The sequence below is a fragment of the Clarias gariepinus genome, chromosome 21, assembly GCF_024256425.1.
Source record: "Clarias gariepinus isolate MV-2021 ecotype Netherlands chromosome 21, CGAR_prim_01v2, whole genome shotgun sequence".
Taxonomy (NCBI): domain Eukaryota; kingdom Metazoa; phylum Chordata; class Actinopteri; order Siluriformes; family Clariidae; genus Clarias; species Clarias gariepinus.
Genome location: NC_071120.1, coordinates 2,077,133 through 2,099,052, shown reverse-complemented (window position 1 = coordinate 2,099,052; position 21,920 = coordinate 2,077,133). Strand labels below are relative to the sequence as shown.

General features: G+C 40.9%; 1 protein-coding gene across 1 annotated transcript in view; it reads left to right on the top strand.

Moving 5' to 3' along the window:
- Window positions 1–21,920, top strand: part of LOC128509559 (protein unc-13 homolog A) — a 91,501-nt gene that overhangs the window by 20,213 nt on the left and 49,368 nt on the right. Inside the window, exons 8-11 of the mRNA XM_053481335.1 lie at window positions 1,446–1,481; window positions 1,876–2,095; window positions 19,375–19,599; window positions 20,013–20,100. Coding sequence (XP_053337310.1) covers window positions 1,446–1,481; window positions 1,876–2,095; window positions 19,375–19,599; window positions 20,013–20,100 — 569 coding nt within the window. The remainder of the gene's footprint in view (window positions 1–1,445; window positions 1,482–1,875; window positions 2,096–19,374; window positions 19,600–20,012; window positions 20,101–21,920) is intronic.

The window sequence follows — 21,920 nt, the reverse complement described above, 5'->3', positions numbered from 1 at the left end:
TGTGATCTGATCTTTATCAACTTTAAGATAAGTCAAGATTATTAACAAATATAATGTGATCTAAAATAATAACAAAATAATTCGGATCTTTCATGTCTATTTGACATTCAAAATAGTAGTGAAAAAAGTAAGTGAACCCTTGGAATTAATACCTGGTTGACCCCGCCCACTTGGCAGCAATGACCTCATCAAGACACGTCCTGTAGTTGTGGATCAGACCTGCACATGGTTCAGGAGGAGTTTTAGTCCGTTCTCCCTGACAGAACTGCTTTAGCTCCGTCATATTCTCCGGACGTCTCATGTGTGTGTCTCTTCAGTCATTCCACTGACTCGGTGTCTCATCTCTATTGAGTTGAGGTCTGGACTCGGTGTCTCCAAAAGGTGGATTTTGTTCTACTGAAGCCGTTCTGTTGTGGACTTGCTGTGGTGTTTTGGGTCTTTGTTCTGTTGCATCACCAAACTTCTACAGAGTTCCAGCTGATGTACAGACCTTCTCACATCAGCCTGAAGAATCTTTTGATACACTTGTGATTTCATCTTCCCTATATGACTGCAAGCTGGCCACGCCCTGATGCAGCAGTGCAGGTCTACAGTAAATCATGATGTTTCCTCCTCCATACTTTACCGTTGGGATGAAGTTTTCATGATGACATGAAGTGTTCTTTTCACACCAGATGTAGTCTTTCACAAACTTCAGGTGTGCAGCAACGTGCAGATGTTGGCCGGTTCCAATGACGCATTCAAATCTTTTGCTGTCCCTCAGGGTTGTGTCTTTACCTCTTGTGTCTTTACCTTTATGGCTTTTCGTGCCATTTCGAATAGACGCCCACTTTCAGTTAGAGTAGCCTCAGTCCCAAAGTGTCTCCACTTGGCTAACTGTAGACTGGTGAATTTCTAAAGTCTTTAAAGTGACTTTGTAACTCTTCCAGCTTTATGTAAATCAACAATTCTCGATCACAGATCTTCTGAAAGCTCTTGTTGACGAGTCGTGGCTCACATTAGTGGATTCTTCTTGTGTGGAGCAAACTCAAGAAGTTTGAGTGGTTTATAATCAGTTAAAGTAGCTCTAGTCCTCACCTCCAAACTCATTTCCTTAACAGGACTCCAGCTATGCTAACACCTGACTTTATCTTTTCTGAGTTTATTAACTTAAGGATTCACACACTTTTTCCACACACACTATGAGGTTTTTATGGTTGTTTTCAATAAAGACATGAAAGATCTTTAGACACATTTTTTATGACAAACTAATGCAGAACACTGTGAAATTCCAAAAGGTTCACATACTTTTTCTTGCCTCTGTACTTAAATCCTGGTTTATAGTTGAAATTAATGAAATTTAGTGAATATGTTTGAGCTGTTGATCCATCTGTCCAGATGTATAATAATGTCCCACATCATTAGAGTGCTGTTTTTATTCACGTGACTTTCCTTCACACACCCAGGCGGCTGGACTTACTTCGGATGGGGCGAGCAGCAGAGTACGTAGTTCATGACTCTGTGTCCATGTCTCGTCCACTGGCACGTCATTATTTTATATATCATAACCTCCATCCATGTCTACTTTTACACCCAAGTTTGGGAGAAACACCACGTCTGTGGCTGTAGTGAACATCCTGTAACTTTCACACTCTCATTCTCCTCATTTCCTTCTTTAAAAAGTGCCACAGAGTTCTCCTCACTTTTGGCACTTCCACCATCACTCAGTCTGCGCTCACTAAAACACCATTGACTTCTGTGACACAAAATGTCAGATTTAAAATGTCATCTGTGGCCTGTGCTACTCATCAGCATCAATCTGCTCCATCAGTGTGTCATATCGTTCTGCCTGAGATAAACGCTAGACCTCCTCGTGTCTGTGTGTGTCGCCTCCAGCTCTAGACGATCACGACAGCGCGGTGGACGACAGAGACAGCGACTACCGCAGCGAGACCAACAGCCGTCCTCCGCGATACCACACCACGGCCCAGCCCAACTCCTCCGTCCACCAGTACCCCATGAGCCGAAGGTCGCGCCCACAACCCGCTTCCGGAGAGCCTGGGGCCGAGTCGATACACAGCTATGAGCTGGACTACAGGGAAGGCAGAGGGCCGAGGTACACGAGACACACAGACACGCCACAGACAGACAGGAGAACTGAGCATAAGAGAAATCCACTCGTTAGGAAAACAAAACACATCCGCAGACATTAGGGTTTGGATCTGTGTAGGTGTATGGTGCGATTTTCAATTCAAAATAAATACGCAAAACGGAATCAGGTTTTATTTTTATTTTTAATAATTGGCACTAAAATACAAAGTTTTTATTCATGTAAAAATATTTTAAATAAGTTAAAAGTTTTTTTTCTTGTTTAGAAATATAAAAGTATAGAAATAAAAAATATGTATGATTTCACATGTGATTAAAAAAGCCACGGGTTTCAGGTGTATTCTCAAACCCTTAGTTAAAAAAAACAAAACTATAAAACATGCACATGTACAGAAATAAACATTGAGTGGTTTAAAGTATCCCTAAATTCAAGCATCTCATTTTTTTTCAGCCTCTCGAGGATGGTTTGCATTAGCAGAGTGACGGGTTTTAGGAGCGATCGTTAATGTTTAATCTCACTCTTCATGCCACCAGCTAGTCACAAATCCAGATCGCTCAATACTGCTTCCTTATTTTTAGCCTCGAAGTGAATTTAAAGTGATAAAACACAATCAAAAGGGAAATATCACAGCATTCTTTATTATTTTCTAATGTTTTGAACAACATTTTGCATACTTTAAAAATTAAAAGAAAGGACAAAGTCTATTTGTTTTTTATTTGTAGAAACAAATGTAAATAAAAATTTTAGTACAAAAAAAAATTGTGATTCTGTAAAACTATTTGCTTATCGAAGATGCTTTTTGGAATATAGAAGGAAAAAAAATAATATACACATCAATTCACACATCAAAATATACACATCAAATTTTCATTATTGCTTGTATTTTCTTTACAAGCAATAATGAAAATTAATAATAATAATTAATAATACATTTATTTTAAATTTTGGAAACAAAAATTTTAGCTGAAAATAGGTTTTATGTTCTTTCTCTGTTTCAATTTTCATTATTTGTGCTTCTATACTTTTTTCTTTGCTTAAATTTACATTTTCTTTCTTTACTTTTCTATCCAACATGATTTGCTTAGCCTTTACCTCGCCTTTAACTCTTTTGTTTCCTTGCATTTTTATTTCCTTGCATTCTTTCTCTGCGTCCCGTTCTTACCTGCAACACAAGACACCCAGATGGCAGAGCTGAGGTAAGCATTGTGCCTGTTGATTCAGGGATGGGCATCGAGGACTGGGAGGCTAAATACAAACTCGACGACAACCTCTTAGACGACTATCTGGACTTGGAGCAGAAAGCATGGGATGATGACGACGAAACGACGAATGAAATTTACCGCATCGTCAGCGATCATGATGACTCGAAGAGAAGCTGTTTGGAGTGTGAGATGACATCTCCAGAAGCTAACGAATATGATGCAGCTGGAAACACTATAAAGACGCTTGGCATGGAAGGCGAAGAGGTTAGCTTGGTCTGTAAAGAAGCAGCAAACTTTAAAGATGGAAGTTCTTCTCCAGAGATATCTATCATTCCTTTAGTTAGGAAGCAGGAGACAGAAGAAGAGGAGTATAAAGAGAGTCTATTGTACAAGACAAGAATGTGGGCAAAGACACACATCCAGGACATTCTGGAGGACTATGCAATTTATCGAGAGAACGAGGAAGCCAGGATAAGGACAGAGTATGAGTCTGGAGGATTGGAAGATGTTCCGTTCTTTTTTGGATCTGAGGAGTGTATGGACGTTGAGGCATTTATTGAGGATGATACACAAAGTGAATATGACAGAAAATACATTTCTTCTTATGATGAACATCAACACGGTTATTGTGAGTCAAGCGGAAATGTTGGTACTGGGGTTTGGGATGATGTTTCACCAGTTATGAGACCACGTGATGATTATATTCATACCATGAACGAACTGCAGAAAATCGTTGATACAGTCACTGAATATCTTGCTGGACGAGAGGAGGAGATTAGTAAGTATGAGGAAATGCACAAGTCTGATAAACCAAAGATGGTTGACAAGGAAAATGAAAATGAGATCAAATCAGACAAGGTAAAGAAAGACCCTGCAGTCGAACAGGGTATCACAGGGGTTAAAAATACTATGAACTCTTTGTTTAGCTCGCTTGTAGGGACCAAGTCAACAGGTGAAACAACCACCACAACAACATGTTCTCCTTTACCTCACCACTCAGAATCAGGCATCTCTAAACTGTTGTCCTTCATTCCAAAATCAAATGGCAGTTTAACTCCTGTCGCAATTGTTCCACCTGCTCATCAGGAGCCGAATGCAGATAAGGAATCCTCTGTGCAGTCACTGCTGCCTCTTCAGTCTTCAGCTAGTGTGGAAGGCACAGAAGATACAGCAAATGCAGTGCCTAGTCCTGAGACCCAGGGTTCCACTGTAATCCAGTTACAGTCAGTGGTTGAGTCTGTCTTGGGACGACTGAGTCCTTTCAGGATATTTGGAGACAAACCAGCAGGGGAAACTACTTCACAACCAAAAGCACCACACAAATCTGATGGAGGCACTGAGACAGAAGAAGGGTTGAGAGATAAAGCTAGATCTGAGTCAATAGACCAATCTGCCTCACAACCACAACATCAGACCTCATGTGGTGACTCATGCAGTGGATCAGTGGAACTGTTACCCGAAACCGAGTCATCAGGAGAAATACCAGATGTCCAGCTTAGCGAAATGACTCTTAAGCCAGAAGAAAATCTGACTACTCAGACAACAGCTGATGACAGTCATTTTTTCAGTCCTTTTAAAAAGTCTCTCACATCTTTCATGACAACAACCCCTGCTCCCGATAATAAAACCCTCGAGGGTTCACCTGGCACCTCTAGGTTTTCAATTTTTAAACTCTCTGAAGCCCCTAAACCAGACGATGCACTGATTACTACTGGAGACAAATTTAAACTTCCCTTCATTTTTTCTGATACTCCTGCCACTCCCCAAACACCAAAACAAGAGAGTGGCTTTCTCTCTGGGTTGTTGAAATTGGCACCTGGTGAAAGTACAACAATTTCAAAGCAAGGTGTTTCCCATAACTCTGCTAAATCACCTCTTTTGAGCCGTGCTGCGCTGCTGGAGAGTGTACCAAGGGGAAATGACACAGGATGGTTTTCTAATCTTTTCAAGACGAGTCCTGCTGAATCACCCCCAAAACCAACAACTCCCATAAACATACCTGCCGTTGTAGTGGCACCTGATTCTACTACAGTGTCTAAGGATTCAGCACAAAAAGAACAAACAATGCAAGAAGATTCAGCACCAAAGTCTAAAACTGATATCCAGTCTTTTCCTGACCCTGAGAACAAAGGACAAAGTTTAATTAAAATGGAAACACAAGCAGATTCCTCAGAGCTTCTACATCAGGCCCAAGCTAAAGAACCAGCAACCCCTGAACCCACAGTATCGACTGGTGACAGCAAAATGAATGATAAGCCTCGAGAAGGTGGAATGCTCTCAACACTGTTTTCATCTCTCGCCAACATTACAAATGAGAGCCAGACTGAACAAGGTGCCACACATCAATCGACAGGGTTGTTTTCTGGGATTTTAAAAATGGCTTTTACAGAAAAAGCCAGCATGGATGCAACTGGTGTTCCACAGCAGCCTGTCAGCTCTGAAAGCCTCCTCAGGTTTACCTCACCTGCTGATGCCCAGACACACTCACAGGAACAAAAAGCAACACCACAGAAGGGTTTTCTGGCAGGATTTTTCAGTAAGGGGTCAGAAGTGGACAGCATATCTAAATTAAAAGATAATACGACTATATCTTTTATAAATAAGGGAAATAGTTCCAGTGTTGAGAAAGATTTGCTTTCTACCATTTTCAAATCAGAAACCAATGAAAGTAATAGGGCAGATATAAGTAAGGACTCTGCATTCACTGACACTTCTACACTTCCACAAGTTGATGGGCTTTTATCTGGCCTTTTTACATTAGCAAATGACACTGTTTCAAGTTCTCCAGCCAATCCTGCCCAACAAAGCAATAAACTACCACCTCAGACAGCTACCCCTCAATTTCAATCAGGAGGTCTCTTATCAGGCTTTTTTAAATTAGATGGCACTGAAAATACTTGTGACACTGGCAATATAGCTCCTGATCAGCAGCTAGAACAGCCAGGGAGCTCTGGGTGTGAGCAAATAAAACCCCAGAGTAATGATCCACCTCAGTCAGGGGGATTAATTGGAGGAATCCTGAAACTAACAGAGAGTGCACTTGCACCATCAAACACACAACAGCCAAGTGGAATGAGCAGTCGCCCCAATCAGCACTCCGCAGAACCTTCTGCAAAAGGAGGAATGCTGTCAGGATTTCTGAACAAAGTAGTCGAAAGTATTCCACAGCAGTCACATCTCTCAGATGCTAAATTATCACAACAACCTGCTTCTGCTTATCAAGGAAACTTTCTTTCTGGTTTATTTGGTACAAGTACTTCAGACGTCAATACAGGTGACCAGGTATATCCCCATAATATCAATTCACAACAATTCAGTAGGCAAAATCTGGTTCCACATGAAGAGGCACAGCCAAGCAGACCAACTGGGATTCTTACAGGCCTGTTCAATAAGTTTTCAGACACAGCTTCTCAGTCAGACACAAATCGGAAATCTGCCCGACAACCATCTTCTGGTCTTTTATCTGGTCCATTTTCCACAAGCAGTTGCCCAGAACAAAAACAAAAATCTCCTTTGGTAACACAAGTGCATCACCATCAAGACCAGCAGAGCAACAGGAAGCCCTTACAGAGTAAGCCTCAGATCTCTGTAAAGCCAACTGCAGTACCTGAGCCAAAACAGGGAGGTCTCTTTTCTGATTATTTTAACAAACTGACATCTGCTGACACTTTATCTCAACATCCTGTGGCTGTAGGTTCACCCAGTCGACAAGCATGTAGGTCTGAAGATTCACTGCAAGTCCACCACTCTTCTTCAGGAAGTCAAGACCAATCTGAGGTTGTCAAAACAAGTACAGCCTCTGAAAAATTGTCTGATGTGCAGCAACAGCCGTCTAATGAAATTGGATTACAAGGTCCAAAGTCACCACCACCACTAGGAGCAGCACAGCAGCAAAACCAATCAGGAGGTTTTTTGTCTAGCATTTTCAAGATGTCACTATCAGAAGAATTACAACAGGATCAAGCTCGATCAATTACTAAGACAGCTAACAAATTACAAGCACAAGGTAGTGATTCTCAAGAAAGTGAAATCTTATCTGGATTTTTTTCTAAAATCGTTTCAAACACTAAGGATAAGACTGATAGCCATAGTCCTTCAGGTCAGAAGCCACATCAACATGAAGAATGTAAGACTGGTCAGAATCGTCCACAGATTCAAAGAGCCAAACCGATTGAGCAAGAGGCCACTCAGGACGGGGGTAAGGAAGAGAATCAAAAACCCCTACTGCAGAAAGGTTTTCTGGTGGGATTATTTAGTAAAGAGTCAGAATACAACATGTTATCTAAATTACAGGAAGCAAATGAACCAAAGGTTCTTGTAAGTTCAGGAAAGGGTATGCCTTCTACTGTTCATGCGTCAGAGGTCATTGAAAGTCGTAAGACACCAGTGACTGAAGAATCAGAAAAGGACTTTGTTAAACATAAACAAAAGACTAAAGAGTATGTTTCTACTCGTAGCACTCAGCCTCAGGAACTTATACCACTGCATCCAGCAGTAAAGTCTACCCAGCTGTACCTAGAGGAAGTCCACAGACTCTTATATGGCACAGCAACTGAATATGGATATCAGGATCTGTTGTATTTATTTGCTGAACATGGTATAGTTCAGCCAGAGCTGTATGAACATCAGTGCCTCATAGAGGCACTTCTGTGGCAACAGCTCAACAATTATGCCTTATTAGAAGCCTTGGAAGCACAAGCTCTAGAACATAATGTAGGACTTCAAGAGGAGGCATCATCAATCAGCCATGAAACAGTCCTGCAGGAGCCTGAGTGGTGGAACCTGAAAAATATGGATCCAAGGCAATTTCACATACTTTCATATCCCTGGGAGAATGCATTCAGCTCAGGATTTAAAAAAAATCTTCCACAGGCTGGTGGAGAGAACGAAATTGTATTTGACATGAGTATCAAGAGCAGGAAATCCTGGGGAAGCTGTGATAATGTGGATTGTCTTAGAAGTCCAACAAGAAAATACCACTGGATGGAGAAAATCTCAACAGAAGCTCCAGGAAAGTTAACACATTGTCAGTCACTTTTTGACTGTAGCAAATGTGATAAACCTGTTCAGAATGGCACTCCAAAGCCACAGTTTGATTTCTCGAAACTCATTAAACGATTGACAGTCAGAAAAGATCCCATAGATTTGACACCAGGTGCAGTTGATCTCAGCTTTTCTGTAACCACTGAAGAAGATGACATGTACTTTGAGGATTCAGAATGGTACGAGCAATGGCTTTCACTCTTAAAGCAAGGAATGTGGTGGTCGGCTGAGGCTGGTGATTGTGGATACTATATTTATGCAGATAAGAACTATATATACTCCTTGTTAACAGACCGGAATGGAAAGCATCTCTATGCATATGCTACCCAGGAGAACAGACGTGATTTGGAAGACATCGCAGAAAATATTTCGGACATCCTGCAGAACAAAGATAAACCGAAGACAACACTTTGTGGGTTTAAGATACCATTATTTAATGAAGAAGAGATGCTCTGGGTTCCAAGTGATAGTCAAGCAGGTGCTTCCGGTTCTCCTGTTGATTTATCTTCAGCCTTCAAAAAGGGTCATAGAATTATGAATATGAATCTTGAAAGTTTTTCTGAAATGCTTCATGATTCCATAAGTGGACAGACAGAACATCCTGTTGATTTGAGTGTTTATAGTCTGCAGAAAATAAAAGTAGGAATGGACACGCCAAAAGGAATTAATTTAAAAGAGCAAATAAAATCATCTGACCTTGCAAGTGAAGTTAAAAAGGTGAATAATGGTGGCCCATACTGGAAAAAGCAGGGGGTGGAGGATATTGTTTCAGGGGACATAGGTACAGGTCTGCCAGCTTCATCAATAACTTATAGTCAGAATCCTTGTATCGGATGCCATCCTGTAGTACCTGATATTGACATTGGACTTGTCGAGAAAACTAATAAAAAGTTTTTATTAAATGGCTTGGGTGCTAAGACAAAAGAATCCTCTCAAGCGACTTTGATATCAAATGCAACAAACAGCATCTTTTTGGGTTCTAAAACTGTCCCACAGAATCAGCATGCTCAAGTACAAACAATAAACTCTAAAGCATCTACCAATTCAGCCAGATCAACACCAAGGAATATAGTGTCTGAACCATCAGCTCTTTTAACCACCTCTTCCCGAATTAGTCCACAAACCTCAAGTTTACATTGTTCTTTTGATTCCTCATCTTCTGTTGTGTCCCATAGGCCACAACTCAAAAGACAACCATCAACCTCAACACAGTCGTTAAAGACATTGAGAACTGAAGGGGTCCAAAGTTCAATGTCTCCCATTTTACCTCATCCACCAAAAGTTGTTACCTATCATGAAAAGCGACCCTTACCACCTCCACAAAATTTACTTTATAATAAACCTAAACAAGCTCTGGATTCTCTTTTAAAGAGTAAACCTTTAGACTTTTCAGATTCATTAAAAAACAAAGAGAATTGCCCAATTAGGAATACCACACTCCTGTTATCAGATGTATCTAATAATGATATCATAATCGAGAATATACTTGATTTTACCAAAAACAGGCTGAAGAAAGTTAGAAAGAAAGATCAAGCGGATACATGTGAAGATGCAGGAATTGATCTGACTGTCGAGATTGAAAAGGAAGTGGAAGAAATTAATATGACATTTCCAGCACTGGAACTTACCACCCCTTTCCTGATCCCAGAAGTATCCCAGAGAACTGTTTCTGCTTCTCCTTCACCAAGATTTGATACAGATTCAGGACCATCGAGCTCTAATTACATGACTGATAAACACTTATCTTTATCACCTAGTATAGGATCTAAGCTTGCCAAGCAGATCTCAGTTCAGTGTTCTAATGTAAGCAAAACACCTGAAATCTCTGGCAAGGTATCTATCAGTACATCCCTGAAGTTATCTTCAAATATTTTTGGATCTGAAGCAGATAGTGGAAAAGCCCAGAAAGCCTTAGTTGTAGACACTCATCAAGGAACTTCATCATCACAGCCTACAAGCCCTCAAATAAAGAAAAACTCAACAGTAAATCTAAGATCACAAGGAGTATGTCAGCCGTCCTTAGTAAATGGATCAAAGAAAATAATTCCAACAGCTTCTCAGCCTTGGCTTAAGTGCACTGCTCCTGCAAACTTAGTCAGGAATACCTTGGATATGTCTTCAGCATCAGCAATTAAACCTTTGGACAAGCCAATTGCTGAAACTCAAGTTGTGCCACTTGTAAGGCACAGACGATCCTCAGTTGCAGATAATGCCGATGTTTCTTTTGGGGTACCCTTGATTGTTGATCGCTCAACAGAACAGGTAAAACAAATAAATTCACAGCAAGAAACCATGACTGGGAATGTTCAGCCACAAAAATCTACTACAAGTTCTAAACCTAATTACAACAGCAGCAAAGATTTACCAGGAATATTTTCTCAAACAGATCAGAATACATCAGCTCCAGCAAATTCCATTAAAACCATAGTAGATATGCGTTCAAAACCGGCCGAGGTAAGAGTCAACTCTCCAGATGAAGCAGTATCGCTTGTAAGGAAAAGATCAAGATCAACTTTGAGTATGATTGAGGACTATGGTGTGTTATCTTTGGTTGTAGAACCTCTGACAACTAAAGGAAAAACAACTCTTAAAAGAGTCTTAAAAGGGTCACAAGCTACAATATGTAAAACTGTAAAGCAAACACTGAACATGAGTCCAGAGATAAAATCTGTTACTCATCATCAAACTACAATTTACAAAAGTGAAAGTCTTTCAGTTGTAGATAAGGTCAGCAAGGTTAGTAAAGTAACTGTTGGACCGGCCGACATGCTTAAAAAATCTCAATCTGCTGAAATAATCAGCCAGTATTCATCACAAAATGCAAATTCAAACACAACCACTCTAGATATGTCTCCACGAACAGCAATTAAGGAACCCGACAAAGTATCAGGGAAAATTCCTGAAATGTCACCTGGCAAAGTAATGGCACTTATTCAGAAGAAAAATGTGATTAGTGAAAAAGATTTGGTTGGCATGCCTTTAATTGTTAAGGCTATTGCAGCTCCTGGGCAAGGGTCTCAAACACAGGGAGAGGCAGAGAAAATACTAAGCAACGAACATTACGCAGCAGAAACTCTTTTGTGTCTGCAGACGTCCGCTCACCACAGTGACAGGCTTTTTTCTCACAGAGGAGAATTGCAAGCTCAGAGCAAGCCAGTGGACTTCTCAGTTAGAGATTTACATTCTCAGTGCAATATGCAGGACGGGCAGCTGATGAATTTTACAAAGACTAAAGAGGTTGTGTCGAGAAATAAACAAAAGCTGAGGACGACTTACCAAAAACATCAAACGCCTGTTATTGATCTGACAGTTTCCCAAGATGCACAGACACAAATGTTGGACATCAAAGATCTTTCAATACCAAAGAATTCTTTCCTCACTGGTCAATACACATTAAAGCCTTTAGCAATGGATCAGATGCTAATCTGTACAACAGCACAATATCCTCTCCAGGGTCTTAGAAGAGAAGGACCATGCATTACTCAGTTACAGAATACATATTCAACCATCCAGCCTGCTTTACCTATAACAACAACTTTCAGAAGAACATCAGAGCGCTTGGAAAACAATTTCAACGTGGCTGGGTTTCAGATTCTTCCAGAATCTATGTCTGCACTTTCTGTTTTACAAAAGGAAATAACTGAATCGTCTCCTCCTCAGGCACATCTGACAGATAAGAGCCATTGTCTTGAAAAAAGTCTTATCTCTGAAGGTCCTCCTGTGCTCAGATCAGTTTCTAATTTATCTGAAGTACACAGACTAAAACAGAATCCTCAGTCCATTTCTCAGATTCAGCATATAAGATATATTGAAAGTCATGAGTCAAACATTACAAAACATCCTTTAATTATTCCTAAATTTATGCAGCATGATAGTCTAATTCCCCAGGTCACCAAATGTAACAGGTCACCGGAAGTCTCTAGATCCAAACCTCTTGTCAAGCAATCGACAGTAGAATTTTTGAGAGAAAACACCACTTCAAACCAAACTTGTGTACCGGAGATACCTCATGTCCTAAACGCAAATCAAACGTCAGACACTAACTCAGTTGTTAGCTTTATATCTGGACAGGACGTGTCATCCCTGACTAGTCACAGACAAGATTACAGTAACTTGAGTAAAACTTTAACTGCATATTCTACAGCCTTTACCCTTTCTACAACTGAAGAGATAGTTGGAGAAGATATGTCCCAAGTAACTGTGGAATCTGAAATTCCCTTAGCACAATCAAGCTCAAATGTTCCTGGTTCATTGCCTAAGCGAGAAAGGAAATCTCTACTGGACATTAATAGAGTCATTAAACCTCAGGAATCTTCAAGACCAAGTTTACTTGAAACTGAAAATGCCACTGGATCAGTCAAAAGTTTGATTTTAAAATTTGATGGAACTTTACTGACAGGTGATGAGAATATTCCACAAAGAATCCAGCATAAGACAGGGTCCATTTGCAGACCTGGTCCAGATCAGCAGCTTACAACATTTCCTACCCATCCAGATACCTTAGATAAAATTAGTTCTGGCATAGATTTTTTGGAAGATACTAGTTCAGCAATGATGGTAACGAAAAATTCTCCTACTGTGCATCTTTCAAGTTCAGCAAATCCTCTTTTTACAGCTTGCCCTGCTTCCACTCTGGCAGGTCCAGGATATACTGCCCTACCAACAGTACCATGTCCCAGTGCAACACATATATCAGAACCCTCTGTGCCATATTGTCCAATGAAAAATTTCTCAAGTCAAGCATATGTCGCATCAAGTGACACTAGATTTTCACCGTCTTCGCATCTTCAAGTTCCAGGGTATACTGTTCCATCTCCCATGGGATACCTACCAACAGGACCACCTACAAATGCAGCACATACATCAGAGATCCCTGTGACATACAGCCATGGTATGACTTTTCCAACTCCAGAACATGTTGTTTCAGCTGCCATTAGATTTTCACCACCTTTGCCCTTTCCAAGCTCAAGACATAATGCTCCAACCTCTTTGGAATTTCCTCCGAGTTCTTTGTACACGGTAGAATCTAAAGCATATCCTCCTCCTGAATCTCTTCCATCATCTCTGCCTCCTTTAAGTCCAGTAAGTACAGGAAAGCCATGTAGTCCTGCTGAAAACAATGTATGTACTCATGCTGAGCTTTGTACATGTTCGGGATGTGTTGTGTCTCTTCCTATAGAACCATCACCAGCTTCATTTTTTTCAAGTACAAAACATGAACCATCACCTCCTACGGAATTTTCATCCCCAGTCCATCAAAATATCTCACACACTGCTCCAGGTCCTGTTGTTTACTCAAAAGAACAGAGTACTTCTACCCTAGGGAGTGTTCTTGATAGTCCAACCTCAACATTATTGCAAAGAAAAAATCAAAACATCAGGCATCTCTTCAAGGCACCTACTATTATTATAACAGAAGTAGAGGCAGAGTTACAGGAACCAATAAGTTCTTCAGTAATGCTTACTAAATCTGAGATACCAGAAAAGGAGGTAGATTTATTGATTAAAACTAATTGTGAAACCCCTTTAAAGATTTCAGAGACTTTAACAAATACAACATGGAATAACTGCACTTCTGTGGTAACTGTTAGCAACATTCCTATTACAGATATGCCTCAACAAACAGCTGATGATTGTCATAAAACCTGTTCAAATTCCTTGAATTCTGATGAAGTTCATGCTGCAGAGCTTGCTTCACAGCAAGTTATGAGTAAAGGCAAGCACTCTGACTGCTTTCAGAAGCAATCCACAGTTATATCTATGTTCTCTGAGATGTTATTTCTGGAGGAAGTTCCATCCTTCGATGCAGTTTTCCCTACTGAGAAAACTAGGAGTTTTACAAGATTACATCCCAGACAGATGCTGATCCCTCAGATTACTCTCAGGCACCCAGAGGAGGGATGTCCCAGTGATAAAAAGAAAGTGACTGGAGGTGATGCTTCTGTGAGTGTCAGTGAAGCTTGTAAAGACACAAAGCAACAGTCAAGTTTGTTTGAAAAGTGTGAAGCTGCAGAATCAGCTCTTGAGGAACAAAAAAAAACATCAGGTGTACTGTCTTCACAGGTTATTAAAAACCAGGTTAGTGTATGCACAACCATTGTTCCAACAACGGCCTCTGCAGAGGTCTTGAAAAATAGTATGAATTTTTCTGCTAACACCTCTACTTCTTTAACCACAAATGTTTTAAGCACTGAGGAACACATATCGCATTCTTTACTTGTCCAGAATACTTGTTCTCATGAAAAAGTGTTGGATCAAAATAAAGCCTTGTTTTCACTTGAACCCACTCTCAAAACTACGGACGTAACGTCTTCTGAGCAAGTTAAAACTCCAGGAGGTAATGAGGAGAAATCAGAACATGTGGACCAAAAAATTACTCATGAGACTTCGAAAGTAGAAAAGCCATTAAAGGAGGAATATGCTGAAAGTTCTGCTGTTTCTGTAAAAGAACATTTTTCTAATGAGGAGTATTTGACCTCAGAATTCTCAAAACCTAAAAACAAAAAAGAACCCAGAGATTTTGGTGAAACACCAGACATGTTTAAGGCACAGGAAGTTGTGCAGGCTGACTTGCACAAATTATCATCTTCAGAAGCTCTAGTTTTAAGTACAGAAGCATTAGCAAGGGGAAGCACATTACCACCCTCTGCTATTTCTAAGGGGCAATCTGGCAAAGTTATTTTCCCGTTTTTTGGAGGGTCTTCTAGTGCCCATGCACAGACTCAAAGTGGACCATCAATAATTGTTGGCACCCCCCCAGGAACCGCCACCTCTAAAGAAGCAACAGGCACAAGTCTGTTCTCAATGTTTGGTGGTGCTAGTCCACAGCAAGGCCAAGCATCTACTTTAAAAGAAGTACCTGGAAAGAAGATGTTTTCCATATTAAGTGGAAGTAATGTTCAGCAACAACTTGGCACATCAGGACAAGGCCCAAGGGGCCCACCAGAATTGCATACAAGAGAACTGATAATGCCGGGTCGAAGAGGAAAACCTGGACCTGATCATTATGAAAGTATAGGCTTAGGACTTACTGTAGGGTTTCCACCTGGAGCACAACAACCCAAGGAACCATTTGGAAAAGGAATATTCTCTATGTTCAGTGGTTCACTGACACAGCAAACATCTGCTAGTGGAACTCCACCAAGACCAACTGGTTCAGGAGCTCCAGCTCTTGGGGGTATCCTGCCTGCATCGTCCACACACATAGATAACACTGGCTCGGGTTTGTTCTCCATGTTTGGTGGGAGCAGTGGTCAGTCTCTGCCAACGCAAACAGACAATAAATGTTTTGATAAAGAACCAGTGGGAAAAGGTCTGTTTTCCAGGTTTGGTGGGCCAGCATCATCTGAGTCAGAGAGCCTTTTTAAAGTTCCTGCTGTATTCTCTCTTAGCAGTGGTTCAAATAAACTAAAAACGAGTGGGTTTGGCCTGTTGTCCTTCATGAATGATAAAAAATCAGATGAACCTATCTCTGAAGATATAACCACTACAAAGCCTGATGATATAGCCAGTGAACCTTCCTTTGTGGATGATGAAATCAAATATTTTAAATTATTAAATGGCACATTCAAAGAAAGTGAACAAGATCTCCCAAATAACTCCTCATCTACAGCTAGTGAAAGTGATGAGAAAGTCACTGTTGAAACCGAAATTAAATTTCCTCATGCTGTTCTAACTCCAGAAGATGTTAAGATTCCTGAAGAGAAAACAACAACAACAACAGCTGAAGTAACACATGCTCAATTCATTGAGGAGTCAGAAACTGAAATGAAACCTGTGGAACATCTAGCAGAAGCAAATCAGCAATCTTTGGAAACTGAAAAAACTGAAGAATCCATTAATGTTATGCAATGTCAAAAGGACAATATAACCATTGAAGACAAAATCTTACTAAGAGTGGATGTGAATTTTACTCAAATAACTGACACGTCAGAATCAGAAAGTAGAAAAAAACAAAAGTTTTTGACAATTGAGAAGCCACTGGACTCTGAGCAGAATCATACTAAAGAACTGGAGTCGGATCTATATGAAGACCCTGCAAGCCATGCTTTCGCTGTAGAATCACCAGAAGCTGAGATGACTGAGAACTCTTTAAAATCAGCACAAATACCTCAGAAGTTAAATAAAACACTGGATGATGTAAAAACTACTAAAACATTTGAAAGACCAGGAGCACTGGAAACACAGGACAGAGAGCTTGTGGATAACAAGACCCTTACTGAAATTCCACAGAGGCTGAAGGAATCATGCGACAAAGAAAAAACAAAAGAACAGGATGAATCAGACAAAGAGGCTAACAATGCAGAGCAGCTGAAAAATTACTTATGTGATGCTGTGCTAGAAAAAGAACAAGCTCAAGTCGAAGAGCCAGTCTCAGAACCACTGTCTGCTGTGATTACTCAGCCACCATCTCAGTCTTTGCACAAATCTAAACCGAGAATGAAAGAGCCTCGACAACCGAGACTTGAAATGCAAGACCACCATAGACCAAGCATGGGCTCTTTTCAAAAGCCATCTGATTCAGGTGCATTTTCTGGATTTATGTCTATGTTCTCCGGGCCGAGTGCGTCCAGCAAACCTGCAACCTCCAATTTCTTCTCATCACCCCAGCATTCATTTTTCAAATTACAGCCAACTGGAACTACGTCCACTAATCAACAAAACAGGATCTCGTTTTTTAACCTGCCCACTAACTTACCTGCAGAGTCCATGAAGGGTGATATGTTTAGTTTATTAAAAACTAAGGATGCTGCTAGACCAGAGAAAAACACATATACTGTTGAGACCTACAAGCTCAAGACTGAGGACTTTAACAAACCAGGAATTTCTACCGGCATGGAGTCAAGTACAGTTGGAAAACCTGAAGCAGTTGCTTTAGAGGAAGAAGACTGTAAAATGTTTGATGTTGAGCCTGCTGAAGAGGAAAAAGGTGGGAACATAAAGATCACAGACACATCTATTAAAATTAAAGCTTCTGAAACAGGTATCATGAAGGAAGAATCTAGCTTAGGAGAAACTTCTGCAATGCCTACTGACAGGGTAGTCACTCAGGAGAATAATTCAGCTTCATCTACACCTAAGAGCATGTTCGACTTTTCTGGTCGGTCAGCACCCTCATTCGGAGGTTTATTCTCAGGTGCTGCTGAGACTGCAAAGCCTTTTAGTTCTCTGCTTGGTTCCTCCACTGATACAAAACTGCCTCGGCAGACACCTGACTCAGGAAATCTGTTTGCTAGCCTCAAAGGATTTTCTGTTGGTCTCTTTCAAGAAGAGAACCCAGCCCTTCCGAATGAAGAACTTGTGTCTAGTCCATCCATGTTTGGGAAGAAATTAGGCTTCCCATGGAAGAGCACAGCACCTCCTCAGAATCCTTCTACCATTGTAGCCACGGAGGTAGAAAATGAAAAAGACAACAAAGAGCCAGAGATTGAAACTGTATCGTTAGCATCTGATGTCACAGAGAGTCCAGATTCCAGCGATAACGAAGAATCAACTGACATTTCTTTAAATAATCAGCTAAGTTTTGATTCAAGTCCAGAAGTAGTGTTACCTGAAGAGGAAGATGGAGCTGAAGTTGATGGACATTTGAAAGAAAAGGACAGGGATACTTCAGACCATGCTGTGAGGCAGCTCCCAGAGAGTCCATGGAACAAGCAGCATGACAGAAGGCTAGTAGGAACATGATCTCTAGCTGTGCTTAGAGTGTTTACCGTACCGTGACGTGAGACCCATCCTGTATCTCCACATCCTTCACCTCCTAGTGCTGTAGTTTGACATGTGCTGACTCTTTTACTGTCCCTTTGTGTATTGCTTCCATTTTGAACATGATGTGGAATGATTTTCATAATTTATTAGAGGTGGAGAAAAATCTACTCAGTTATGTATTGTGGTGCAATCCTTGTATAGCCACCAAAATCCAATCCTTTCTTTTCAATCCTTCAACCAATTTTTTCTTAAATAATGTTTAATTCAGGCTGCACAACGTCCTTTGTCATAGGAACAAATTATTTTCAAATTTTGTAAAAAAAATCTGAAAAAATTAATATTGAATCGGGGTATTTATAAATTTTGATACCTCCTGGGTAATGTTGATTATATATCATATCTCATGGTCCGCGGTTATTGCCATCTCTATTATTTATGATTATAAAACAGCCAAACGACCAAAAATAAAAAACAGGCCATATTTATGGTCTCTGAAAGAGTAGACCATCTCAGCCTATTTTGGAAAGCAATACATTCTTAGACAACACATTAACAGTATTTATTTTGGAAAAATAAAGTTCTGTCTGAGAAGTGTCTAAATCCACAAGAGAGAAAGTTGCCCGAGGCCCAGATTGAGTGGCGTTGATGGAGGCGAGGCTGCATGAATCATGCCCTTGGTTTTATATATTAGCTTTAAATGTATGGTTGGATCGTTTCCTTTCTTTCAGCCTGAATTATTCCATTACCTCCAGCCAGTTTATTTACATCAACTGAAAGCGTAGAGATTTATGCAGCGAAAGTTACAGAGTTATAGGCTATGCTGTAGGCGTGGAGGAAAGGTAATAGCGAGGGTAATTTCGGCCAAACCCCACGGACGGTAAATCTTTGCGGTTGAACAGAGCAGACGGTCTCGCTAAAACATGATGTACTTTGAGTCTCAAAGTCCTGCTGATGTTTCTTTCCTGAAGATTAAGCAAATTGCGAAAAAAATAGGAGCACAGTTGTGTTCTGGCTGCGGCTTGGCCTTGCTAGATTGTTTTACCTTGTGTTTTTTAAGACCTTATATCACGGACATCACCTTGGCTAGTGCTTTCCCTTTATCCCAGACTTATCCAGAATAATCCCACTGAGCCCTGCAAGGTCTCTGCAAAGCTTTACATATTAAAAGAAAAGTTAAAGTAACTGATTCCTTGACACTCCAGCCAATTAATCAGAAGCCCTGAGGGCTGGAACTAATACCCAGTTCCGACCAATGCAGGTCCCTGTGGGTTATGAATACACTTATACATTAGCTCATACTGTCTAACCTGGTTCGTCTCTGTGTCGTACGTTCAGCCCGGCGAGCAGCTCACGGTTCGGTTCGTCCGGTAACCTGAGCCAGGCCAGTTCCCAGTTCAGCTCAGAACCGGAGGAGAGAAGCGACCCAGAGAACCAGACCCGGCATCCCGTCGGCGCCCGACCTCGGCTCTCCTCGGAGGACGTAGAGAAAGGGGAAAGAGAGAGACGAGCGAGTGCGCAGGAGAAACAGAAAGAGCGTGTCCTCCATGCCGAGTCAGAGAGGTGAGAGATAATGATGTGCCTGATTAGCGCGTGCTAATTGCAGCTTTTGTTATATTTGAAAGGATGTTTCGAACAGAGTTTTATGAGCTCTAAGAGCTGGTGGAAGTGGCCTATGAAATGCAAATTTCTGCCTACTGAAGGCAAATCAAAGCTGGTTTTTATTTATATTTATTACAAATTGAAGAAAAAATCCATGCCACGTCCTCTCCACCTGTCCTGTCTGTCCTGTTTATACTCTTGAAACGTTGCTTCTCTAAGCGCATGTTACTGTTTATATTTTCTCTCCGTTAAATCTGTATTTTTTCTCATCATTTTATGTCCCTATGTGCTCCTGGCATGGTGTTTTGTTTTCTCTCCGCCTCCCACGCAGCTTATTCTCAAGTCTGACTTTTTTTTTTTTTTTTCTTGCTCAGTTCCTTCAAAACCGATTCTCCTCCCATCGCCGTGGCTCGCCTCCGCTGGCTGAAGGCCATCAACAAAGTCCGAGTTCACCTGAGCGAGGTAGGAAGGAGCAAGCATGCTCCTCGTTCTGTCTTCCCTCACGTCTGTATCCCTCTCACGCTTTTCTCTGACACGTGGCCCGGGCCTTGTTGCGTGCTCGAGATTCACTCGAGGCAGCATTCGAGGAATTTTCTCATCTAGAGTCTATCGTTCTCTGCTACGATGTAAGTCTTGCTTTAGAATTAATTAGTAAGACGCCTAACCTGGGTTTCTTGTGTGTGAATCGTCTTTGTCTAAGTGTGTATCTTTATGTTATGAACAAATTAAAACACGCTGCTCTAATATGAGCATGTAACAATATCATCCACTCAATATTAGGAACTTCTCTGAGGCAAGAAATGAGAGAATCATAGAAGATGAAAAAATACAGACGAAAAAAAAATCTGATTTAAATGATAATGAAGCTGATATGGTTGATGGACCCCTTACATTAGCATGGTTATGCTAATCAGAAGCTCGCCAGGCTAAATGCTACAATTTTCCTGTCATATTCGCCCTTGATGACGGGTCTTCATTTCTTTTTTTTTAATGGGTGGATGGATGGATGGATTAACCCTTTGATAAAGGAGTTGTGTGATATTGTGCGCATTTATCTACTTTTTATTTCTGTTTAGATTTATTAAGAACACAAGGGCGGTGCCCCCTAGGGACAACAAACATACACAAGTGAAAGCAGAATAAACACACAAAAAAGTTGAAACACAAAGTGCAAAAAGTAAAATGCTGTATAAGGGATTTAGCAGTAAAAAGGGAGTGCTCCGGGACAGTAGGGGGAGTGACGAGCTTACGGCTACGGCTAGTTCAGGAAGTAACCAAAGAGTCTGATCAACTCAACAACATCAACTGAGCAAAAATAAACGGTTTGTTTTAAAGTTGTTGTAACTCGCATAGACTTTTTTGTGCGTTTGTGTATTTTTAATATATATATTTTTTTAAGTTTAAAATTTGTCTTTTTTTTTTTAAAGGCTTTAGTGTGCATTTTGTCCCTGGGGGCCACCGTACACGAAGGTTTAAAAGGAAAGAGAAACAGATGTAGTGTTGACATCTCACACTCCTACACAACGCTTTTGATAACACTTTCTCCTGAAGGCTCTCTCTCTTCCTCTCTGTCTCACTGAGCGTCATTAAGTGTGTACGGAGTGTGTGTTTGTTTGCAGAAGTGTGTGATCACATTGTGTTGGCGTCGACACACACACACACCTATCATCTTTACTAACAGTAACAGAAGCGGTCTGATGTTGTCTGTGTTTGCTGTAATAACGGTGTGAGGTCGTAAGGTTCCTGCTCTTCTGATCCTGATGGTCTGAGGTTTAAGGGCGTCATCGGACACCATAAGACGGGACGCCTTAAATCAATCAACTCAAAGGGGGGTAGAAACTTTTGAGCACAATTAACAGAGCTCTTCTGTCAGTGTGCTTTTTAAGTGAAGGATAAAGGTGATTATCAGCTGTACATACACACGTTTTGTGTGTGTGCGTGTGTGTGTGTGCGCGTGTGTTTGTGTGTGTACTGGAGATGACTCTCCTCCCAACATCCATAGCTCTTTCTCTCTCTCTCTCTCTCTCTCTCTCACACACACACACACACACACACACACACACACGTTTTCACCATTCTGAACTCCTTTTAAAGTTTGTTTGTTCTTATGTGTGTGTGTAATTAATTTAGAAACATTTCCAGACGCGGCACAGAACTTCTTATCTTCAGTAAAAACACAGACCTGGTGTTTCTGCCCAGCGTAATCACACACACACACACACACACACACTCAGAGCGCTCGGAGCCGGTCCAGCCGCTTTGTGCTCCCGACTCTTTTTAAT